General features: G+C 38.2%; 1 protein-coding gene across 1 annotated transcript; it reads left to right on the forward strand.

Moving 5' to 3' along the window:
• Positions 1–2,828: 2,828 nt before the first annotated feature.
• On the forward strand, positions 2,829–5,077 carry LOC106432091 (scarecrow-like protein 27). Its single transcript, XM_013872928.3, has one exon. It carries the CDS (start codon positions 3,130–3,132, stop codon positions 4,924–4,926), a length of 1,797 nt encoding a protein of 598 aa, XP_013728382.1. The 5' UTR covers positions 2,829–3,129; the 3' UTR covers positions 4,927–5,077.
• The last annotated feature ends 16,761 nt before the right edge of the window (positions 5,078–21,838 follow it).

Below are 21,838 nucleotides of genomic sequence, written 5' to 3' on the forward strand. Positions count from 1 at the left end.
TTTAATACTAGTTTTAGTGTTAGAAAGTACAACAAATTGATTACGTGTGTGTGTTTGTCTAACTACCAAGCATTGATTAAACTAGTTTAAGTATGGTGTGTGTGTTTGGTTTTTCGTGTGTCTGTTTGTTGTGTGTGTTTTAATTACTCTATACTTGTTTTAGTGTTTGGTGTGTGTGTTTTAATGACTCTATAACAAGTACAACATAGGTATAACTACACAGATATCATTGAATGAACATCAAATAAATTTTAAAAACTCAACTACACCGATTTGATACACAACCATTCACTACCATTGAATACACAACTACCTATAATTTTTAAAACTCAACTAAGTGTGGTTAAACTCTAGCTAGCTACCACTGTAGTTAACCAGTGTAGAGTAAGGGTTACCTTTTGTTTTCAGTCGAAGCAGAGCTTCTCCAAGACCTCAACCTGCATAGAGAGGTTATAAACCTGCCCAGTGAGGTTATCAACCTCTGCCTGTACATGAAAGAACAATCATACAATGTTAGTCAATGCATAAAAAATTAAGAAATATTTTACAAAATTGAAATCAAATTAGAATCTAGTTACCTCCAGTCTCTGAATGTGGTTATTGACCTCCGGCACCCAATTTATCACCACCTCCACCTCCTCCAGACGCTTAGTGAGGCGTTCGATCTGCTCCTCGACACCAATGACCCAAGGCTGACGATAATGAAACCCATCAGCCTTGGTAAGAAGAAAAAAAAATTTGAATCAATAATCAATCTCGTTTAAAAAATAAAAAATTCAAAATACAATTAAGAACAACCGTACCTCGTAGTTTTTGCAGGTGAAGAACCGCTTCCCAGGAAGAGTGTCGTAGTCGTCCTTCCCACGAACCTCGTGAATGATACTGCCACCACAGGGACACCTCGTCGGAATCCCGTACTCTGAATCAGCCACAGAAGAGAGCATGTTGATGTACTCCTTTGTCCTCTTTGAATCTCTTATCTCTGCTGCGGGATCCATCTGCATCAGAAAAAACGATTCCTTTTAGAACCCTAACTATAAACTAAATCGATTACAAATCCCAAATAAACGTACCCGCATGACGATTTTAAACCAGAAATCTATACCCCCTTTTTGATTTCGAACCCTACGACAAAACCCCCAAAACCATAAATCAAAACCCCCAAATCGATTTTTAACCTAAAACGCTTTCGACCCCAAACGATTGAATCGATCGGTGAAACTAGTGGATACTCACCTCAGATCGTCTACGAGAGAGTACGACGTCGATTAGATCGAAGAAAGAAGAGAAAATGATCCCGCTATCGCGTCGCACGAAAAATCACGAAACCCTAGCTTTAGAAGAGAGAAGTGAAAATGAATGATCTATCGCGAATCTCTTTTTTTCTTCGTCTACACGCGGACTCGCGTGTCCACTCTGCTATCGACGTGTGGCTTGACTCCGTATCATACGGGTTCACCCGCAAGAGACGGATCATGATATTAAACCCAATAAACATTTTTTTTTAATCGAATGGACCTAAGATTCCGAGTCCGTGATCCGGTTATAAACCGTCGATGCGGAAGCTCTTAGGCTTTTGTAGTCAAGGATTATAAATGACATTTTATTAAATGTTATAAAAATACAAAAAAAAGTGAAGAATACACAATCTAGAGCCGCTGGATCTATATCTAGACAAAGAATCAACCGTTGATAGATTATGTCTCGATGTTTTCAAGAAAATCTTCAAAAAGCCACACACAGAGAGACACTCAAATAGAGCACCGGTCCGTCAGAGTCGCCTGCCAGAGTTGTTTCTCTTTAAATTACAAATATATCCCTCTCTCGTTTGAACTTCACGAGTCTAAGAGGGTAAATTTCGGAATTCTGGTAATGAACCATCTGCGTCAGTTTCGTCTTTTTGCTCTGCTTCCTCGGCATATGTATTTTTTTTTTAAAAAAATACTGTTCATGTCTTTTTGATCAATGATTTTTTACGCGCCTTTTTCATAGTTTTTAAAGGTACTCAAATAAAAGTATAAAGTACGTGAAAATGGGAAAACATTTGAATTTTTTTAAGGAAAAAACTTAAAGGAAACTTAATTGTATACTACTAATATTTTCTTAACTCCGGTTGAGGTGAGCCGGCTAGAGTATCTATTTAATACTAATATATCTATTCAAAAAATACTGTTAAAGTCTTTTTGGTCATCATATCTATTTCATACTAATAATTAATTAGTTTAGTTATAATATAATCAGTTTAATTTATGGAAAACAAATTAATGATAGAATGCTATAGCCTATAGGTGAAATTAATTTGTCATTATTTCTCTATTAAAATATTATATACATCATATATTATCACTAGTTTTTGTAAAGAACCATTAAGTTTACCAAGTTTAAAATCCCTACAAATGCTTATCAACTACTACTTTGCTGCTTTGAAATTTACAAGTAGATAGAATTAGAGCCTATATAAACCTCAGAGCTTATATTTTACAGAGCAACTAGATTTATAATACCCTTTTATGTTTGCGGTCGAGCCCACATAAGAACCTAGAAAGTGGCAGGGGTGATTTATTAATACTATAGAAGGCAACATTCTAAAATAAATTACTCCCTTAATAAGTTTCAAAAAAAAAAACTTTCTCAAAACAAAGCATTTGAATGAAAGCTTGTGTCCAAAACTCAAAGAGTAAGACAAATGTGGTGTTGTTCAAAAAAAAAAAAAAGACAAATGTGGTGACAACCAAAAAAAGAGAGAGTAGAGTCACGCGCTCCATATGCGAAGAGACTAGACAAAGATGTCACAGGAACACGGTACATATGTAGATAACTACATCTACAGACACAAGCCTCACATAGAAGAAGGAGAGAGAGAAAGCTTAGCAAGCATTGATGAAGAGCACTTTTTAGATATTGCACGCATCCACATAAACAGCATCAGAGAAAAAAGAAAGAAAAGTGATTTAAGGGAAAAAAAGTAGAGGCGCCAATTACAAGCTTTGAGCTTTGCATGTGTTTCTTTCTATCTTCCGTACATTTAACCTCTGAACATAACCTCTCTCTCTCCTTCTTCTTTTGTTGTCTTCCGGTTCTTGAGATCTCTCTCTCTTCGTCTTGTTCTTTTTACTGTGCGTTGAGGCGATGCCCTTATCTTTTGAAAGATTTCAAGGGGAGGGGGTGTTTGGTGTTGTTTCTTCTCTCTATTCAGATCCTCAGAAAATCTGGTTTAATCAAGACAAAACCGGAGCAGAACAAGATCTTGGTTATGTCGTCGGTGGTGTTTTACCGGAGCCGACGTCTGTTCTCGACGCTTTAAGGAGTCCTAGCCCTCTCGCTTCTCACTCTTCAACCACCACCACCATGACTCTCTCTTCCTCTCACGGCGGTGGTACCGTCACCGCCACCGCAACCGCCGTTGACGATAAATGTAGTCAAATCGGTCTAGATGATCTCGACGGAGGTCAGGAACAGAGCATCTTAAGGCTTATCATGGACCCGGGTTCAGGTTTCGGTGTTTTCGACCCGGGTTTCGGATTCGGATCCGGGTCTGTCCCGGTGAATCCTTTGTTATCGAGTAGCTTCCCTTATCAAGAAGAGTTGACGTTCTCGAACCCACCGTCATCTCCGCCGGCGAAACGGTTCAATTCGGGATCTCATCAACCCGTTTTCCCATTTCCGGATCCGGGTCACGACCCGTTTCTCGTCCGCCGTCAACAGCAATTCCAGTTTCCGTTTCAGTTTCACCAGCAACAACTCCCGTCGTCTTCCTCGTCTTTGGCTCCTGTTCCGCCGCCGGGAACGGCCGGCGATGACCAAACAGTCATCATCGAGCAGCTGTTCAACGCGGCGGAGCTAATCGGGAACAATAACAACAACGGCGACCACACCGCTCTCGCGCAAGGGATATTGGCGCGGCTCAATCACCATCTCAGCTACAGCAACAACAACAACAACAAGAACCCTCCGTTTCAGAGAGCGGCTTCTCACATAACCGAAGCTCTCCTCTCACTCATCAACAACGCATCCCCACCGTTAATCTCACCAGAGAATATGATCCTTCGAATCGCTGCGTACAGAACATTCTCCGAAACGTCGCCGTTTCTTCAATTCGTCAACTTCACAGCGAACCAATCGATTCTTGAGTCATGCAACGACGAGCTAGGGTTTGATCGGATCCACATTATCGACTTCGACGTTGGATACGGAGGACAATGGTCGTCGTTGATGCAAGAGCTCGCTTCAAGGAGAAGAAACAGAGCATCGTCTCTGAAAATAACGGTCTTCGCTCCTCCACCGTCGACGGTGTCCGACGAGTTCGAGCTTAGATTCACGGAGGAGAATCTCAGAAGCTTCGCCGGAGAAGTCAAGATTCCGTTTGAGATCGAGCTGTTGAGCCTCGAGCTTCTTCTGAACCCAGCTTATTGGCCTGTCTCTCTCCGTTCGTTGGAGAAAGAAGCTGTTGCGGTGAATCTTCCCGTTAACTCCGTTGTGTCCGGTTACCTTCCGTTCATCCTCCGTTTCCTTAAACAGATCTCTCCAAACGTCGTCGTTTGTTCAGACAGAGGATGTGACCGTAACGACGCGCCGTTTCCTAACGCTGTGATCCACGCGCTTCAGTACCACACCACTCTGCTCGAGTCTCTCGATGCTAATCAAAGCCAAGAGGATGAGAGCGTTGAGAGGTTTTGGGTGCAGCCGTCGATTGAGAAGCTGTTGATGAAACGACACCGTTGGATTGAAAGATCACAGCCGTGGAGAAGCTTGTTTACACAATGTGGGTTTTCTCCGGCGAGTTTGAGTCAGACTGCGGAGGCTCAGGCGGAGTGTTTGTTGCAGAGGAGTCCGGTCAGAGGGTTTCATGTTGAGAAAAGACATGGTTCACTTGTTATGTGTTGGCAAAGGAAAGAACTCGTTACTGTCTCTGCTTGGAAGTGTTAGAAGAAAGCAAATGAATCTAATGTTTTTCTTTTTATGATTTAATTCTCTTTGAATGTTGTTATGTTGTTCAGTGATGTTCTTAGTTTCAACTTTGATGTTAACATTTTAAGAAAGTAAGGATATATATAATCAAAAATCTCCTTTTGTTAGATTTTATTTTGCTCTTTTGAGGTTATACTTATATCTCTTATCCAAAAATAGAAAAATCTCAAAAGATATATAGTTATTCCAGTGTTTTAAAAATGTTCAATGATGTTTTAGAGAATGGTTGGTGTTTGTTTTTTACATTTCTTAGTTGGTTTTAATCTTGTTAAAAATTGTTTAACTAATTATATTTCACAGCTTTATATAACTGATTGAAATTTTGTTTCTCATAATAGTTGTGTGCCAATCAAAACATCAAACAAATGAAATATTTGTTTTTAGAATCCTCAAGAGTCTGTACTTTTGAATTTGAGTATAAACAGACTAACTTGGACTAGTTAATCTTGGTCTGGTTCTAATTTTTTACTTGAAATATACTTGTGAAAAACTCTGTTTAAGAGCCTAATCTAGTGTTTAGGTTATACATACATCATTTACATGTATTTTGAAAAAGTTATATACACATAATGTATCAATAAAAACAATTATATTAGGCCTTTAGAATGTACTGTAATTCAGAATTAGTGAAATACTCACGGTACATGCAAGGTACTGTTGTAACACACTAACACATTCCTACAGAGAGTAAAGATTCTAAACCAAAAGTAGATTAGCTAATTGGTTTTATCATTGGGTTTTGGAGCTTCCAATGTTGAATGTTTGTTTAATCGTCTCGGGTACCTAACAGATTTCTTTTAATGTTTGGCCATGATAAAGTACATATTGTATATACTAATGTAAGGATTAAATGTAGTCCTTAAATGTATTCATAAGCTTTTTAGCTTTCGGATATAGTATACCAGTTCATTATTGTAATACGACTTTTGTTTGTGAAGTCACATGGTCCTAAAGTCATTTGTGCTTAATATTATACAGTCTCCGTTTTTATATGCTAACTAAATTGGACGGTATTGATTTGCGACCAACTGCTTCATTAAACTAATATCGATCTAGTTTTATGACGCCGGTGTAAATTAATCCATCTGTACTGAAATTAAAATTTTCTAAAGTGTTCACGCTTAAGAATTCAATAAATGTTTATAATTTAATTTTTTTTTTACTTTATTATACACTTTCCAATAATTTTTCACCAATAAAATTTAATCAATTTAAATATTTTCATTTAGTGTTTTTTAAAAGTATAAAAAGTACCTTAAACATATAAAAAATTTATATTTGTGAAACAAATAAAAAATATAAAACATCTTATTTTCGGGAACGGAGGGAATATTTCTTAATCATGACCATATAGTCCATATAGTCGCTAGAAACGTGTAATTTTGCAGGTTGGCTGGATTAGAAAAACAAACGATGGATTTATTAACCCTGTACTATATATATTCATATCAATTATTGTCGTCTTTGTTTACTACTGTGATTTATATCTAATCCACTAGCATTTTACCTAACTACTAGAACACTTTTAAATGTTTTTTTTTTTCGAAACTTTCACTTTAAAATGTTTGTTTACCAAAACAATGCTAAATTTTGTTCCGTTAATTCGAGCAAACATAAACGAAAGAAAAAGATACAGAGAGCATCATTAACGTTCAAGCTCTTAAAAACATGTTCTTAAAAATAAAATAATATTATTTTAATTTGTTTTATTTAAGTCATAAAATTAAAATGTTTAAAACCATTAATGTGTTGACAGGTGGGAAGAGCTCTTAAAAATAGGTTTTTCTAGACATTAATTAAGTTTCGATTGCTGCGTCTCTCTCCAACTTTTTTCCTTTATGATTTTTTTTCTTTTTCTAAAAACCCATATAAGAATTTGCCGATAATCATGGTCTTTTAAATATTAAAAGTTTGGTTGTGACACCTCTTGGTTCTAGTAGCGAATCGAGGTTTGCATGTTACTTCGTATGAAATGTTTTTGTTTTGGTTGCCTAATTTCGAAATTATCAGCTTTTGACAATATGAAAAGCATCAGCTTTACGTACAGCTTTAAAACTAAAAAGACATATACGTCATCTATAAGATATGAGAACTTGAAATAGAAATATAATAACGTAAATTAACATGGAGCCAAACCGACAACAGACACTTTTGTCTCCATGACTGCCAAAGAAAGCTTCAATTTTTTTTTCTTTGAGAATTAATTGAGAAGCACCGGTTCATGCATACCTACGTCTACTGCTTACAAACATTACATCTACTGTTTCTTGTTAAAAATAAATTAATTTATGTGATTTATTAAGTCTGTAGTAGTAACAATCTTAAGTTCGGATTTACTTACTTAAAACATGATGAAAGCTCTGAGTCTGACGTGTTACTGCTTGATTGTAAAGTAATATACTTCTGAAATTTTATATGTCTTTGTTGTAATAGTTTTTAACTTTTTATCTCTAAGTTAAAACTTCAACAATTAACCGTGAAACTTATTAATTTTATAGTAATAATAATAATGTTAAAATTAAAGTAACACTACAAAAAAACATAAGTTTAACGAGGGCGGTTTTTCTCGTGAGTTCGTCGTAAAAGAGGCTTTACAAAGGAATTAGCGAGAAAACAGGTTTTATCGTTACTCGTTCGTCGTAACACATATTTCCTCGCCAATTCGTCGTAAATTAGCGAGGAAAATATTTCGTCGTAAAGACGAAGTAATCATTTCGTCGTAAAGACCACGTAAATATTCCACGTAAGGAGGTCGCTAGATTTCCTCGTAAATACCTCAAAACGTGTTCTTCGTAAACTACACGTAAATATCTCGAAAGATTTGCCTCGTAAAGTACACGTAACAACCACAGAAGTATTTTCTCGTAAAGTACTCGTCTATCTTTCCTCGTCATATCCTCGTAAACGTTTCCTCGTAAAATACTCGTTTATTTTTTCTCGTCATTTCCTCGTAAACACTACAAGAAAACATATTTTTTACGAGGGCAGTATTCGTTGTAAATTCGTCGTAAACGGGGTGTTACGACGAATTAACCTCGAAAGACGTTTCGTTGTTAAACGTCCGTCGTAACGGAGATTTCGTCGTAAACGACTCGTTACGTTTACGACGAAATATATTCCTCGTAAAGCGCAGGGAAAGAATTCGTCGTAAACGACACGTAAGATTTTGTGGTAAAGCCCATGTATTGATTTCGATGTAAAGCACACGTAAATACTTTCGTTCTAAATCACTCGTAAACATTTCGATGTAAAACCCTCGTAAATCTTTCGATGTTAATCACTCGTAAACATTCGATGTAAACTCCATGTAATGTTTACGAGGAGTTTACATCGATTCTTATTATATTATTATTAATTAGTATATAATAAATTTGAATTTATATTTAATATTCGGAATTTAAAATATTTTAAATTTTAAAACGAAATATGAAAATGAAAAACATATTTTAAAAAGGCATTTAAAAGTCATACAATAATATTTAAATTCATAATACAAACAGAAATATAAAAAACACTACATATCCTCGAAGTAGTCGGTGGGGTTGCTCGGCTGTTGACTGTTTGGATCGGACTCTTCGGGATCTCGTACTGGCAACCCAAGAGCGGCTCGTCTCTCACTCAACATTCTCTGCATAGTCGGGTTTCCCACCGCCATCACGTCTAGCAGATCCTCAAGAGAGTCTAAACGAACCTGCTGGCTATCCATTCGAGCTTTCATCTGAGAAGTCTCTTCATCCCGTCTCGAAGTGTATGACGAAGTTGCCCTTGCAACTTCGTTAACAGAGTCTATGCCGACTGTCCGTCCCTTCTTTTTAGGAGCCACCTATAAAATTAAAATATATATTAATATAGTTAATTATGTTAAAATATTAAAAATAATGTAAACAAAAATTTTAAGTTGTACCTCTTCGAAAATTCTGTCGGCCTCTTCGGTGGTCAATGTGACGGGTAATCCATCGGGAGACTGCTGGGTTAGTTGCGTCTCCCGTTCTTTAGTCCGAGTAGCCACTGCATGGAAGAGTTTCTCAGATGCAGGATCCACAAAAACTCCGTCGGATGTGGCGTGAGTCATCTTGAATAGCTCAGACAGAGATGTTTTAAGACTCCCGTCTTCTCTAACTACAAAAAAAAATTAAATTAAATATTAAAATTTAAATTAAATATTAAAATTTAAATTAATTGAAAATTTTAAAATAAATATTAAAAACAAAACTTAAAGCCTCTAGACGGACTCCTGCATGAGGTTTTTGTCCGGTTCTGTGAAGCATGGGCAAATGACCATCTTTATCCTTCGTCCTTCGAGAAGCCGAGCACGAATTGACCTTTTTGATCGAAGAGGGGTGCTCCCAATAGGCGATGAGGCCATCCCACACATCCTTCGTGAGCTCAGTGGGCTTTCCCTCATACCCGTAGATCTTCCACTTGTCCTTCCAACCGGAGACTGTGTTGCAGAGGCGGATCTTTGCCTTTGCAACGAATTCCGCCTTCACCCTCTTGGTGATTCCCAAAGACCAATGCCACTTTTGCTGAAACACAAAAATTTTGAAAAAAATACAATTAATAATAAATATTAAAAAAAAATATATATATATATATTTAAAAGTGAAAATTTAATTAAATTTAAAAATCTTACCGCAAAACATTTAAACCAAGTGATCTTAACGTGATTTGGTGTCTTGCTCCAGTTCGGATATGCCCCGTCGTAGTAACCCTTAATCGTCGCCGAAACGCTCCCGCTAACACGGTTGTTACCCCAAACCTGAAAAAAAACAATTTAACCGTTAGAAAATAAAAATAATTTAAATTTTAATGTAATAAAAATTAATAACTTACCAATAAGTTCTTCGGGGTCTATCGGGGTCTAGAACATCCAAACCGTCCCGTCCGTGCTGGGCAAGCAAATCCTCCACCGTATATCTCGCGAATGGAGCATATGAAGGCACACGCAAATCCGGATGAACTGCACCTTCTGGGACAGACTGAGGTGCAGCCGCTGGAGGAGGAGGTGGAGGCATCTGCGGTGGAAGAGGAGGACTCGAATAAACTCTCTGAGAAGTCTGAGAGTCTGGAACTGCATCGGAAGACGATGGACCGGAAGAAGATGTACCGGAACCATCGCCAAACAACTGGGCATAAGTAGGTGCTGCTGGTTTCTTCCTAGGAGCCATCTAAAAAAATTAAAATAAATTTAATCAATTACGACATAATAAAAAATTATTCCGTTACCTAACTAATCACCTAAACAATAGTATTCCGTCACCTAACTAATCACCTAAACTAACTTTAAAAAAAAATGGAAGAGGAAAGGGAGTGTACCTTAGAGGGAGAGCAAAAGAGTTTGGGAGGAATGAACGAGGCAGCCTCGCTCTCGGCGTCTCAATATATAGAAAACATTTCGTCGTAAACGCGACGTAATATTACGACGAAGTTACCAGACCCGCATTTTTCCATTTACGACGAAGTTACCAGGCCCGCGTCTGTTTACGACGAAATTACGTCGAATCGATTTACCAGGCTTTTCCGTTTAAGACGAAGTTACCAGGCCCGTCTTTTTCCATTTACGACGAAATTACGTGGAATCGATTTAACCATTTACGACGAAGTTACCATGCCGGTGTTATTTTTACAACGATTTTACAACGCTTAACCCTAAACACCGAGATTGAAATCCCTAAACCCTAAAGTCACATATCATCTAACATCATATCTTCTTCTCTACTACTTCTTGCTCTTTCTCCAACTTAAACTCTAAAACCCTAAAACTCCAAATAAATTTTTAAAAACTAAAGAAATACATATTATATAAAACAACATTTGTTACACATACATTAAGATGGTAAAAAAACAATATTTCTTTAAACATACGTTACAATAGAGAAATACAACATTTGTTACATATATTACATCACTCTAAATCGTTTTCGTTCTCATCAATATTACATCACTCTAAATCGTTTTCGTTCTCATCACTATCATTACAATCATCATCGTCGCTTCTCTCGAACTCGTCTTCACGTGCTTCATCTGTCGCATCTTCGGGAATATCTTCATATTGAAAGTTTTGCGGGTCGATCAAAAGGATTTCATCAATTGGTTGTTCTGGTACCTCAACTTCATTGATAGCGTCTTCTTCTTGCAAGGGCGGTTCTTCTCCAGCGACAATGCGTCCACGAGGTGTAATTTTGATAGCAGCCAACCAGTTTATCCCGGAAGTTCGAAGCCGAGGATAAGGAAGAAAGCTAACTTGCTCGGCTTGTGAAGCTAAAATGAAAGGCTCAAATTTGTTGTATCTTCTCCCAAAATTGACATCCACAACACCAAATTTGTTATACCAAATCTCTCGGTTCACAACAGGATCGAACCATTCACATTTGAAAAGGACGCATTTTAGCTTCAATAACCCCGGAAATTCCACTTCAATAATCTCCTGCAAGATCCCGTAAAAGTCTGCTTAACCTTTCACACATATTCCGTAGTTACTCGTTGCCCGATGTCTCCCATACTCGTATGTGTGAAAGGTAAATCCTCGTGTGAAATACATAGGTGATGTGGTGACCTTTGCAACTGGACCTTGAACCAATTCGTGAAACCATACGGGATAATAAGGATCGTCATAATCAACCTGTAAAAAGCAGATATTCTTAATTAATATTGAAGTATCAAAGCACTTACTTAATTAATCAATGTATGAGATATATTACGTACCTGTGATTTTAACCACTTGACAAAGTGCTTATCTTTACGTGTGTCCACATCAGTTGCAGATATTCCTGGTATTGCTTTTTCAACTTGAGATACTAACATGATGCAAATTAAACAAATAATCAAGTCATACATAATTAACTTCAATTCATATAATTAACATTCACAAAAATATTTACCTTTCAAAGTAACGGGTCACTGCATCCTCGCAGTTGAGCAGAATATAAGTGTGGGCACTATGTTTATCCTCTTCACATGACCACCATACTTCTTTCGTTTTACCACCAAACCGTGCAATTTCGCAGAAAATGTCAGGAACACCATCAATTGGATATGATGTCGGTACTCCACCATCATCATATCTTCTAGGAACTCTTTTTCTCGTACGAACAGTTGGAGCAAAGTAGTATGATGTGAAGTTAGATGTTTCGGCTGTCAAACTCCCCGCAACTATTGAACCTTCCACCTTTGCAAGATTTCTTGCTTTCCCTTCAAATGTTTCATCTGTCGCTCATACGGATACATCCATCCGTTGTGAACAGGTCCACGAAGCAATGCTTCATACGGTAGGTGGACAACTAGATGCTCCATGACGTCAAAAAATGAAGGAGGAAATATCTTCTCCAGGTTGCACAATATGATCGGAATGTTCTGATGAAGTTGTTCGATGACTTCTTCCTTGAACGTACGTGTGCTAAGATCTCTGAAAAATGCTCTGATGGCTGTATATTGCAAAAGTAATCAAATTAATAACATTCATAACATATGTATATATATTATAAAATTATAATTACCTGCAAGTGCTTCATGGACATTTGCTGGAAGGAGCTCGGCAAAAGCAAATGGAAGTAGTCGTTGCATAAACACATGACAATCATGACTCTTCATTCCGGAGAACTTTTGACCTCGTTCAACACATCTTGACAGATTTGAAACATAACCATCAGGAAACTTAACTTCTGATGCAACCCAGTCAAACAAGGTTGTTTTGGCTTCTGATGACAACCGGAAGATGGAACATGAACGTTTCCATTGCTCTTGATATGTAACTCACTTCTTGAGCAAATATCAGGTAAGTCCATCCTTGACTTTTTGTTATCTTTTGTCTTCCCAGGGACGTTAAGTAATGTATTCATGATGTTCTCAAAAAAGTTCTTCTCAATATGCATGACATCCAGATTGTGGCGTAAGAGAAGATCCTTCCAATAGGGTAGCTCCCAAAATATACTCTTCTTATGCCAATTGTGAGAGACACCATACCCATCAGGCATATTTCCAGGAACATGTCAATTTCCTCCAACCTTAACTGTTTCCTGTGCTCCATAATAATCAATGTCTGCTTCGATCTGCTAGCCGGTGAGATATGGAGGAGTACTGTCTCTGACAATTTTTTTGTGCCGAAACAATGTCTTATTCCTTCTGTACGGATGGGCAAGTGGAAGAAAGCGACGATGACAATCAAACCAACAACTCTTCCTACCATTCTTCAGTTGAAAAGCATCCGTCGATCCAAGACAATATGGACAAGATAATCTTCCATGTGTTGTCCAGCCAGACAACATCCCATAAGCAGGGAAATCACTTATCGTCCACAGCAGAACTGCTCGCATCGTAAAATTGTTTTTCAAGGAACAATCGTACGTCCTCACCCCTTCTGACCACAATTGCTTTAGCTCTTCTATCAACGGTTGAAGAAAAACATCAAGAGACCGTTTTGGATGCTTCGGCCAGGGATTAATATGGTCAAAAATAGAAATTCTTGTTCCATGCACATATCCGGCGGTAAATTGTACGGCGTAAGAATGACTGGCCACAAAGAATATTGTCTACCAGACATTCCAAATGGACTAAATCCATCGGTGCATAACCCAAGATAGACATTCCGAATATTTGTAGCAAAATCTGCGTGTACCTTGTTGAAATGTTTCCACGCTCTTGCGTCTGATGGATGTGCAACCTCACCATCTCTCTGGACATGTTCCGCATGCCACCTCATCGACGCAGCAGTCCTCTCAGATTGATATAATCTTTTCAATCTGTCTGTAATTGGTAGGTACCACATCCTTTGGTACGGTACCCTATTCCTCCCACGGCCTTGCGGTTTGAATCGTGGTTTTTTGCAGAATCGACACTCTTCTAACTTGTCATCTTCTTTCCAGTAGATTATGCAGTTGTCGATGCAAACATCAATCATCTCCAAAGGCAACCCAAGACTATAAACCAATTTCTGAATCTCATAATAAGATTCAGCAGACACGTTGTCTTCTGGCAAATACTCTTTAAACAACTCCGCCCATGCATCCATGCAATTCTCAGGTAAATTATTATCCGTTTTAATAGTCATCATCCTACCTGCTAGAGACAATTTAGAGAGACATTTTCTACAACCAGTGTAGATTGGTTGATTTGCAGCATCTAGCATTTCATAAAACCTTTTTGCATCCAAATTATATTCTTCTACATTTCCAGTTCCATCAGCTATTGTTGTAGTTGTTTCTAAAAATGCATCACTAATCATATCTTGAACCCTATCATGATCTACCATATTCTCCTCTTGATGATAATTATATTCATTATGCAAATGATTCGGTTCTTCACTATGATGAGCATCCTCAAAATTATTATTACTACTACTAGCTTCATTTCCCCCATAACACTCTCCATGTTGATACCAAATGTAGTAATGTGATGTAAATCCTCTGTTTACTAAATGCTTCCATACAGTTTCACTACGTGCAAATTTTGAATTCTTGCATTTCCGACAGGGGCAGAACATCTTACCGCTTTCCTGCGTGATCGGTGTACAGCCCGACTGGTGCATGAATGTCTCTAGCCCGCTCAGAAATGCGTTCGTCACCCTCCCGTCGGAATCTTTGTGCAAATACATCCAACTCCGTAACTCGTAAATACTACCGCCACCGGCCATTTTTTTCTTAGATTTTTTTTTGAAATTTTTTTTCTGATTTTTTTTTTGTTTTCCGTTTGTGTGGTGTGAGGAAGAGAGCTGTGGGAAATGACATATATATAGAGAAATTTTCGAGTTGGGTAGTTGAAATATAACAACGATTTTACAAGGAATGTTTTACATGGTTTTAACATAATATTTACAACGACTTTACAACGAAATTAGGTAAGTTAAAGCACATTGAATACACGTTTTCACCTAAATATAACAGTAACATATTTCGTTGTAATGTCGATGTAACGATTACGACGTATTTCTCATTCCACGTACTTTCGTCGTAAACTTACATGGACTTTACGACGAAAATATTTCCTCGTAAATTTACATGGAGTTTACGACGAAATTTGGTCTCCTCGTAACTGCATTGTAAACACCATGTAAATTTACGAGGAAATATTTTCGTCCTAAATCTTCAGTGTTATGGAGACGTTTTCTTGTAGTGAAAGTTTCTACGTAAATAGGTCGTTAATTAGCTACGAATTTACTTCGTTATTTTATTTTAATAAATTTAAAATATAATTTAAAAAATAATTAAAATTATTTAATTTATTAATAAAATTAAAATTTGTTTAAAAAATCAATACCAAAATATTTTATATATAAATAAGTTTTGAATTTATAATTCAACAACCGAAAAAAAAAAACTAAGAGTCGTTCATCGCCCGGTAGAATTCATCACTCCTCCTCTCTACATCCACCTCGGGATGTGTGTCAGAAGATGACTCGCCTGGAATGGGATTTTGTCGTCGCAAGTTCCTCAACAAGGACTCCCATTCCGGATTTGTGGCCGCTACAACGTCCAAGAAGCCCTCGAGTCCACCCATACGAGCTGTGAACGCAGATCGCGTCGAGTCCATCTCATTACGCAGCTGAGCGAACTCTCTACGCAGCTGCTCGGACTCTCTTCGCAGCGCAGTGACTTCATCTTCCCGTGTCTGAGCATAAGACGATGTCGCTCTCGGAACATCGTTGACGGAACCAATCCCCAACGTACGTCCATTTTTCTTAGGGACAACCTTAAAAACAAAAAAATAAATATTGTTAGTAAAAATTTAAAGTTAAATTAAATGAATAATAAAAAAAATTAAAATGTTAAAAAATTTACCTCCTCGTAAATCTTATCCACTTCATGTGTGGATAAGGTGACGGGTAATGCGTCGGTTGACGTTTGGGTCAGCTAGGTCTGGCGGTCGTCAACCTGAGCAACCAAGTCGTTGAAGATTTGCTCGGACTTGCCATCTTGAAATTGGCCCGACTTATTCTTATGGGTCCTCTCGTAAAGTTGCAAAAGAGACGGGAGTTGTCCCGTCTCTTTGGTATAAAAACATTTAAGAAAGTTAGAATATACATATATATATATATATTAAAAATTAATTAAATAAAATATTTAATTACCATTTCTAAATGGACACCGGCGTGAGATTTTTGGCCCGTAGAGTGAAGCATCGGCCCATGGCCGTGCTTATCTACCGTGTTACGGGAGGCAGAGCAAGACTGGGCGATTCTGATGGACTCAGGATCCCGCCAATAACGGATGAGGCCATCCCACACATCCGTGGTGAGCTCAGCGGGTTTGCCACGCTCATATTCCTTCACGATCCAGTCACCCTTCCAGTTGGAGACCGTGTCCAACAAGCAAACTTTCGCCTTCGCGTAAAACAGTTTCCTCACCCTCTCAGTGACCCCGATGGACCAATGATATTTTTGCTGCAAAAAAAAATTAAATTAATAATTAGTTTAAAAAATATATATAAATCATGAAGAAATAAAAGTACATATAATTAATTAAAAGTAACTTACAGCGTAAATTTTGAACCACGTCTTTCTGACGTAGATCGGCGTCTTTCTCCAGTTCGAATGTGGCTTGGAGAAGTAACCTTTGATCGTGTCGGTTACGTCTGATGCAAGACAATTGTCAACCCCAAACCAGAAAAAACAAATTTAAAGTATATATTATTTATTAATGTTATAAAAGAATTGAAAAAGAATTGAAAAAAAATTAACGTAACATACCACAAAGTTCCGTCCGGTCGGTCGGGGTCTATGACTGGTAAACCTTCTCTGCCTGGCTGACGGAGAAGGTTCTCGACAGTGTAGTGCGAGTAAGGAGCACTCGGAGGCACCATCAAATCGGGATGAATCTCGGCGGGCATCGGAGGAGCTATCGGAGGAGGCATAGGAGGAGGCATCGTCGAAAGAGCCATCGGAAGAGGCACATGAGGTGCACTAGAAGAAGGCGACCGAGAGACTCTCTGAGAAGACTGAGTCTCAGGGACAGTCTCCGGACCCAAAGAACCGGGAGCTGAACAAGAACCGGGAGCTGAAGAAGACGGGTCTAAACGACAACCAGGCTCACCGAACATCTCTCTGTAATGGGGAGTAAGTCTGTTCTTTCGAATCGTCTGAAAAAAAAATTAATTTTTAAAATTAACATCAACAGTAATTAACAAATTCTATAAACCTATCTAAATTCTCTACACTAACCACCTAATCAACACTAATTAACATAAAATCCGTTAACCTATCTAAATTCCATACACTAACCACCTAATCTATCCTAAACTAATCAAATTAGAGAGAAATTAGAGAGACTTACCATTGCTACGAAATAGAGAGGAAGTGGAGAGGAATTTGAGACGAAATAAAGAGTGAGCGCTCGGGAGTATATATAAGAGACTACATGTCCTCGTAATTTCTTCGTAAAGTTACGAGGAATTACAAAGGCCCGCGTTTTACAATACGAGGAAATGGCAAGGTCCGCGTTTTCAGATTACGAGGTCTTTACGACGATTTTGCCTTACGTGGAATTAACGAGTCCTCCCTTTACGAGGAATTAGAGAGGCCCGCTTTTCTATAAATACCCACAAGTTTCCTTCTCAAATCACACACAAACTCACAAATCACACACTATCACAAATCACACACTATCTCAAATTAGAAAGATTTGAAAAAAAAAGAGGAGAAGAAAGATATTGGAACACATGTGGGCTAGACTTACGTAGGTCTCGCCACATGTGATTCCAATATCTTTCTTCTCTTCTCATTTTTTTCTAGTTTTTATTCTACGAGGAATTAGCAAGGCCCACGTTTTCCGATTACGAGGTATTTACGACGATTTCTTCTTACGTGGAATTACGGAGCACCGCGTTCTTTATTTTTTATTTCGTCGTTATTTCCTCGTTAGCGTACGAGTTGTTTACGACGATTTCTGCTTACGTGGAATTAACGAGTCCCGTGTTCTTTATTTTTAGGATTCGTCGTAAGTTCCTCGTTAGTATACGAGGAAATAACGAGGATTATGTTTAAATCCCTAAAATCCGAAACTCAAAACCCCAAACCCCATCTTCCTTATCTTCTACTTCATATATTCCAAACCCCAAACCCATCTTCCCTTTAACCTCAATCTATTCTTTAACCTCAATCTATTCTTTCCATTCCAAACCCCAAATTCTAAAACCACAATTCCTTAACTTATAATCTCAATATATCTTATTTCTAAAACAAACACCCATTACCGTACAGAAAATCAAATACATTAATCGTATACATCGACATTCTCGTCATCACTAAAAACATTATCATTTTCATTAAACTCGTCTTCAACAGCTTCGTCTGTGGCATCGTCGGTAAGATCTTCGTACTCGTGATTATACGGATCAATGAGAAGGATGTCATCAATTTCTTGTTCAGGTTCCTCGCCTTCATTTATCTGTTCTTCTTGCAATGGTGGTTCTTCTCCACTGATGATTCGTCCTCGAGTTGTAACTTTGATCACGGCTAACCAATTTATACCCGAATCTCTCATCTGAGGGTATGGAAGGAAGCTAACTTGGTCTGCTTGTGAAGTTAAGATGAAAGGCTCGAATTTGTTGTACCTTCGTCCACCGTTGACATCAACTACACCGAATTTGTTAAACCGAACACCTCTGTTGACGACGAGGTCGAACCATTCACATTTGAAGAGGACGCATTTCAGCTTCAAAATCTCTGGTAATTCGACTTCAATAATCTCCGTCAAGATCCCGTGGAAATCTGTTTCCCCTTTCACACATATTCCATAGTTACTGTTTGCCCGCTGTCTACCATACTCATATGTGTGAAAAATATAGCCTCGTGTGAAATACATCTGTGATGTGGTGACCTTTACAAGTGGAGATTGAATTACTTCGTGTAACCACTTAGGATAATCTGCATCGTCGTCATAATCAACCTGCAAAAATAAAGAGAACGTTGAAATACAGATCATGTATGAAAAAGAGTTTGAGTTAATACCTGATTCTTCAACCACTTAATAAAGTGTTAATCTTTCTTTTTGTTTACGTCATTTGTGGATATACCTGGAAATATTTCTTCGACTTGAGAAACAAATAGGCTGTAAAATCACATTTAGATTAATTAATCTTTTGCAATTATATACTTATATGTGTTTGGAAGTGTCCATATATGTTACCTTTCAAAATAACGCATCAATGGATCCTCGCAATTGAGTAGAATATAGGTGTGTGCACTATGAGCGTCTTGTTCACTCGACCACCAAACCTCTTTTGATTTCCCACCGAGTCGCCCAATCTGGCTAAAGATGTGTGGAACACCAGCAACTGCATATGTTGGCGCAACACCACCATCATCATATCTTTTTGGAGCTCTTCTCCAGGTACGTACTTTTGACGCAAAGTAGTACGATGTGAAGTGAGAAACTTCTTCCGTCAAACTTCCAGCAATTATAGAACCTTCAACTTTGGCGAGGTTCTTTGATTTTCCCTTCAAATATTTCATGGCTCGCTCATACTGATACATCCATCCGTAATGTACAGGTCCACGAAGCAATGCCTCATATGGGAGGTGGACAGCTAGATGCTCCATGACGTCAAAAAATCCCGGAGGAAATATCTTCTCCAAGTTGCACAATAAGATGAGAATGTTCTCCTGAAGCTGTTCTACAACTTCTTCTTTAAGAGTGTGAGCTCAGATCCCTGAAAAAGGCTCAATGCCTATTTTATATTCCAGAAACAATTAAACACATTATTAGTCATATATTATTGCAAACTAAACCATTATAAAATTACTGCGCTATAATAAACTACCTGTAAGTGCTTCATGTACGTTTGTTGGAAGTAGCTCCGCAAATGCAAAGGGCAGTACTCGTTGCATAAAGACATGACAATCATGACTCTTCATCCCGGAGAACTTTTGACCCTTTTCTACACATCTAGAGAGATTTGAAACATACTCATCGGGGAACTTCACTTCTGATGCCACTCACTTGAACAACACCGACTTTTTTTCTGAAGACAATCTGAATATGGGAACGGAAACTTGTCCATTGCTTTTTATATGTAACTCACTTCTTGAGCAAATATCCGGCAAGTACAACCTAGATTTTATGTTGTCTTTTGTCTTCCCTGGGACATTCAATATTGTATTCATGATGTTCTCAAAGAAATTCTTCTCTATATGCATCACATCGAGGTTGTGGCGCAGAAGAAGATCCTTCCAATATGGAAACTACCAAAATATACTCTTTTTGTGCGAGTTGTTATGAACATTGTAAGAATCATGCATATTACGAGGGACATGCCAATTACCACCACAACGAACTGTTTCGTTAGCTCCGTAGTAGTCGATTTGCGCTTCAATTTGTTCTCCAGTTAGATATGGAGGAGGAGTGTCTCACAAACCTTTTGCGCCTAAACAAATTTTTGTTTCTTCGGTACGGATGGCTAATGGGAAGAAATCGACGGTGACAATCGAACCAACTTGTCTTCCAACCATTCTTCAATTGAAATGCATCTGTCGTTCCATTACAATATGGACAAGCTAATCTCCCATGTGTAGTCCATACAGACAACATCCCATAGGCAGGAAAGTCACTTATGGTTCACAAAACCATCGCTCGCATCATAAAATTCGTCTTCATTGAGCAGTCATACATCATCACCCCTGTTGACCACAAATCCTTCAACTCTTTTATCAGTGGTTGTAGGAAAACATCCAGAGACCTTTTTGGATGGTTCGGACCAGGTATTAATATGGTCAAGAATAGCAACTCCCGTTGCATGCACAGCTCCGGTGGCAGGTTGTATGGAGTAAGAAAGACTGGCCACAATGAATATTGTCTCCCTGGCATTCCGAATGGACTAAATCCATCTGTGCATAATCCGAGATACACATTCCGACTATTGCTAGCGAAATCCGGATGTACTTTGTTAAAATGTTTCCAGGCTCTTGCATCTGATGGATGAGTCATCTCACCATCCGTCTGAGTATGCTCGGCATGCCATCTCATCTTTCCAGCAGTCTGCTCTGATTGGTACAATCTTTTCAATATGTATGTAATTGGTAGGTACCACATCTTTTGGTACAATACCCTATTACGTCCCCGTCCTTGCGGCTTGAATCGTGGCTTCTTGCAGAATCGACATTCTTCTAACTTTTCATCATCTCCCCAGTAGATCATGCAGTTGTCGATGCAAACATCTATCATCTCCGAAGGCAACCCAAGACTATAAACCAGTTTCTGAATCTCATAATAAGAATCAGCAGACACATTGTCTTCCGGCAAATACTCTTTAAACAAGTCTGCCCATTCATTCATGCAACTTTCAGGTAGATTGTGATCAGTTTTAATATTCATCATTCTAGCAGCCAACGACAATTTAGAGAGACCTTCTCTACAACCACTGTAAAGTGGCTGATTCGCTGCGTTTAACATTTCATAAAACTTTTTTGCATCTGTATTAGGTTCTTCATCTTCATCATGAGCTACGAATGCATCAGCTACCATATCATGAACCCTATCATAATTTACCATCTCCTCCGGATGGTAACTATGTTCATTATGCAAGTGATGATCAACCGGTTCTTCCTGGAAATTGCTATTACTACTACTAGCTTCATTCTGATCATAATTATAACCTTCCCTATGTTGAAACCAGATATAGTAATTTGGCGTGAAACCTCTATTTATTAAATGCTTCCAAACATTTTCACGGTTTGCCAATTTCGAATTGTTGCATTTCCGACGAGGACAGAACATCTTACCACTTTCTTGGGCGAGCGGTGTCGAATCTGCTTGATGCATAAATGTCTCCAGCCCCGCAAGGTATTCTTTCGTCACTCTCCCGTTAGAATCTTTATGCATATACATCCGCTTCCGCAACTCGAAAATATTCCCGGAGCCCGCCATTTTTTTTTCTTTCACGT

This window comes from Brassica napus, chromosome C6, assembly GCF_020379485.1.
Source record: "Brassica napus cultivar Da-Ae chromosome C6, Da-Ae, whole genome shotgun sequence".
Classification (NCBI taxonomy): domain Eukaryota; kingdom Viridiplantae; phylum Streptophyta; class Magnoliopsida; order Brassicales; family Brassicaceae; genus Brassica; species Brassica napus.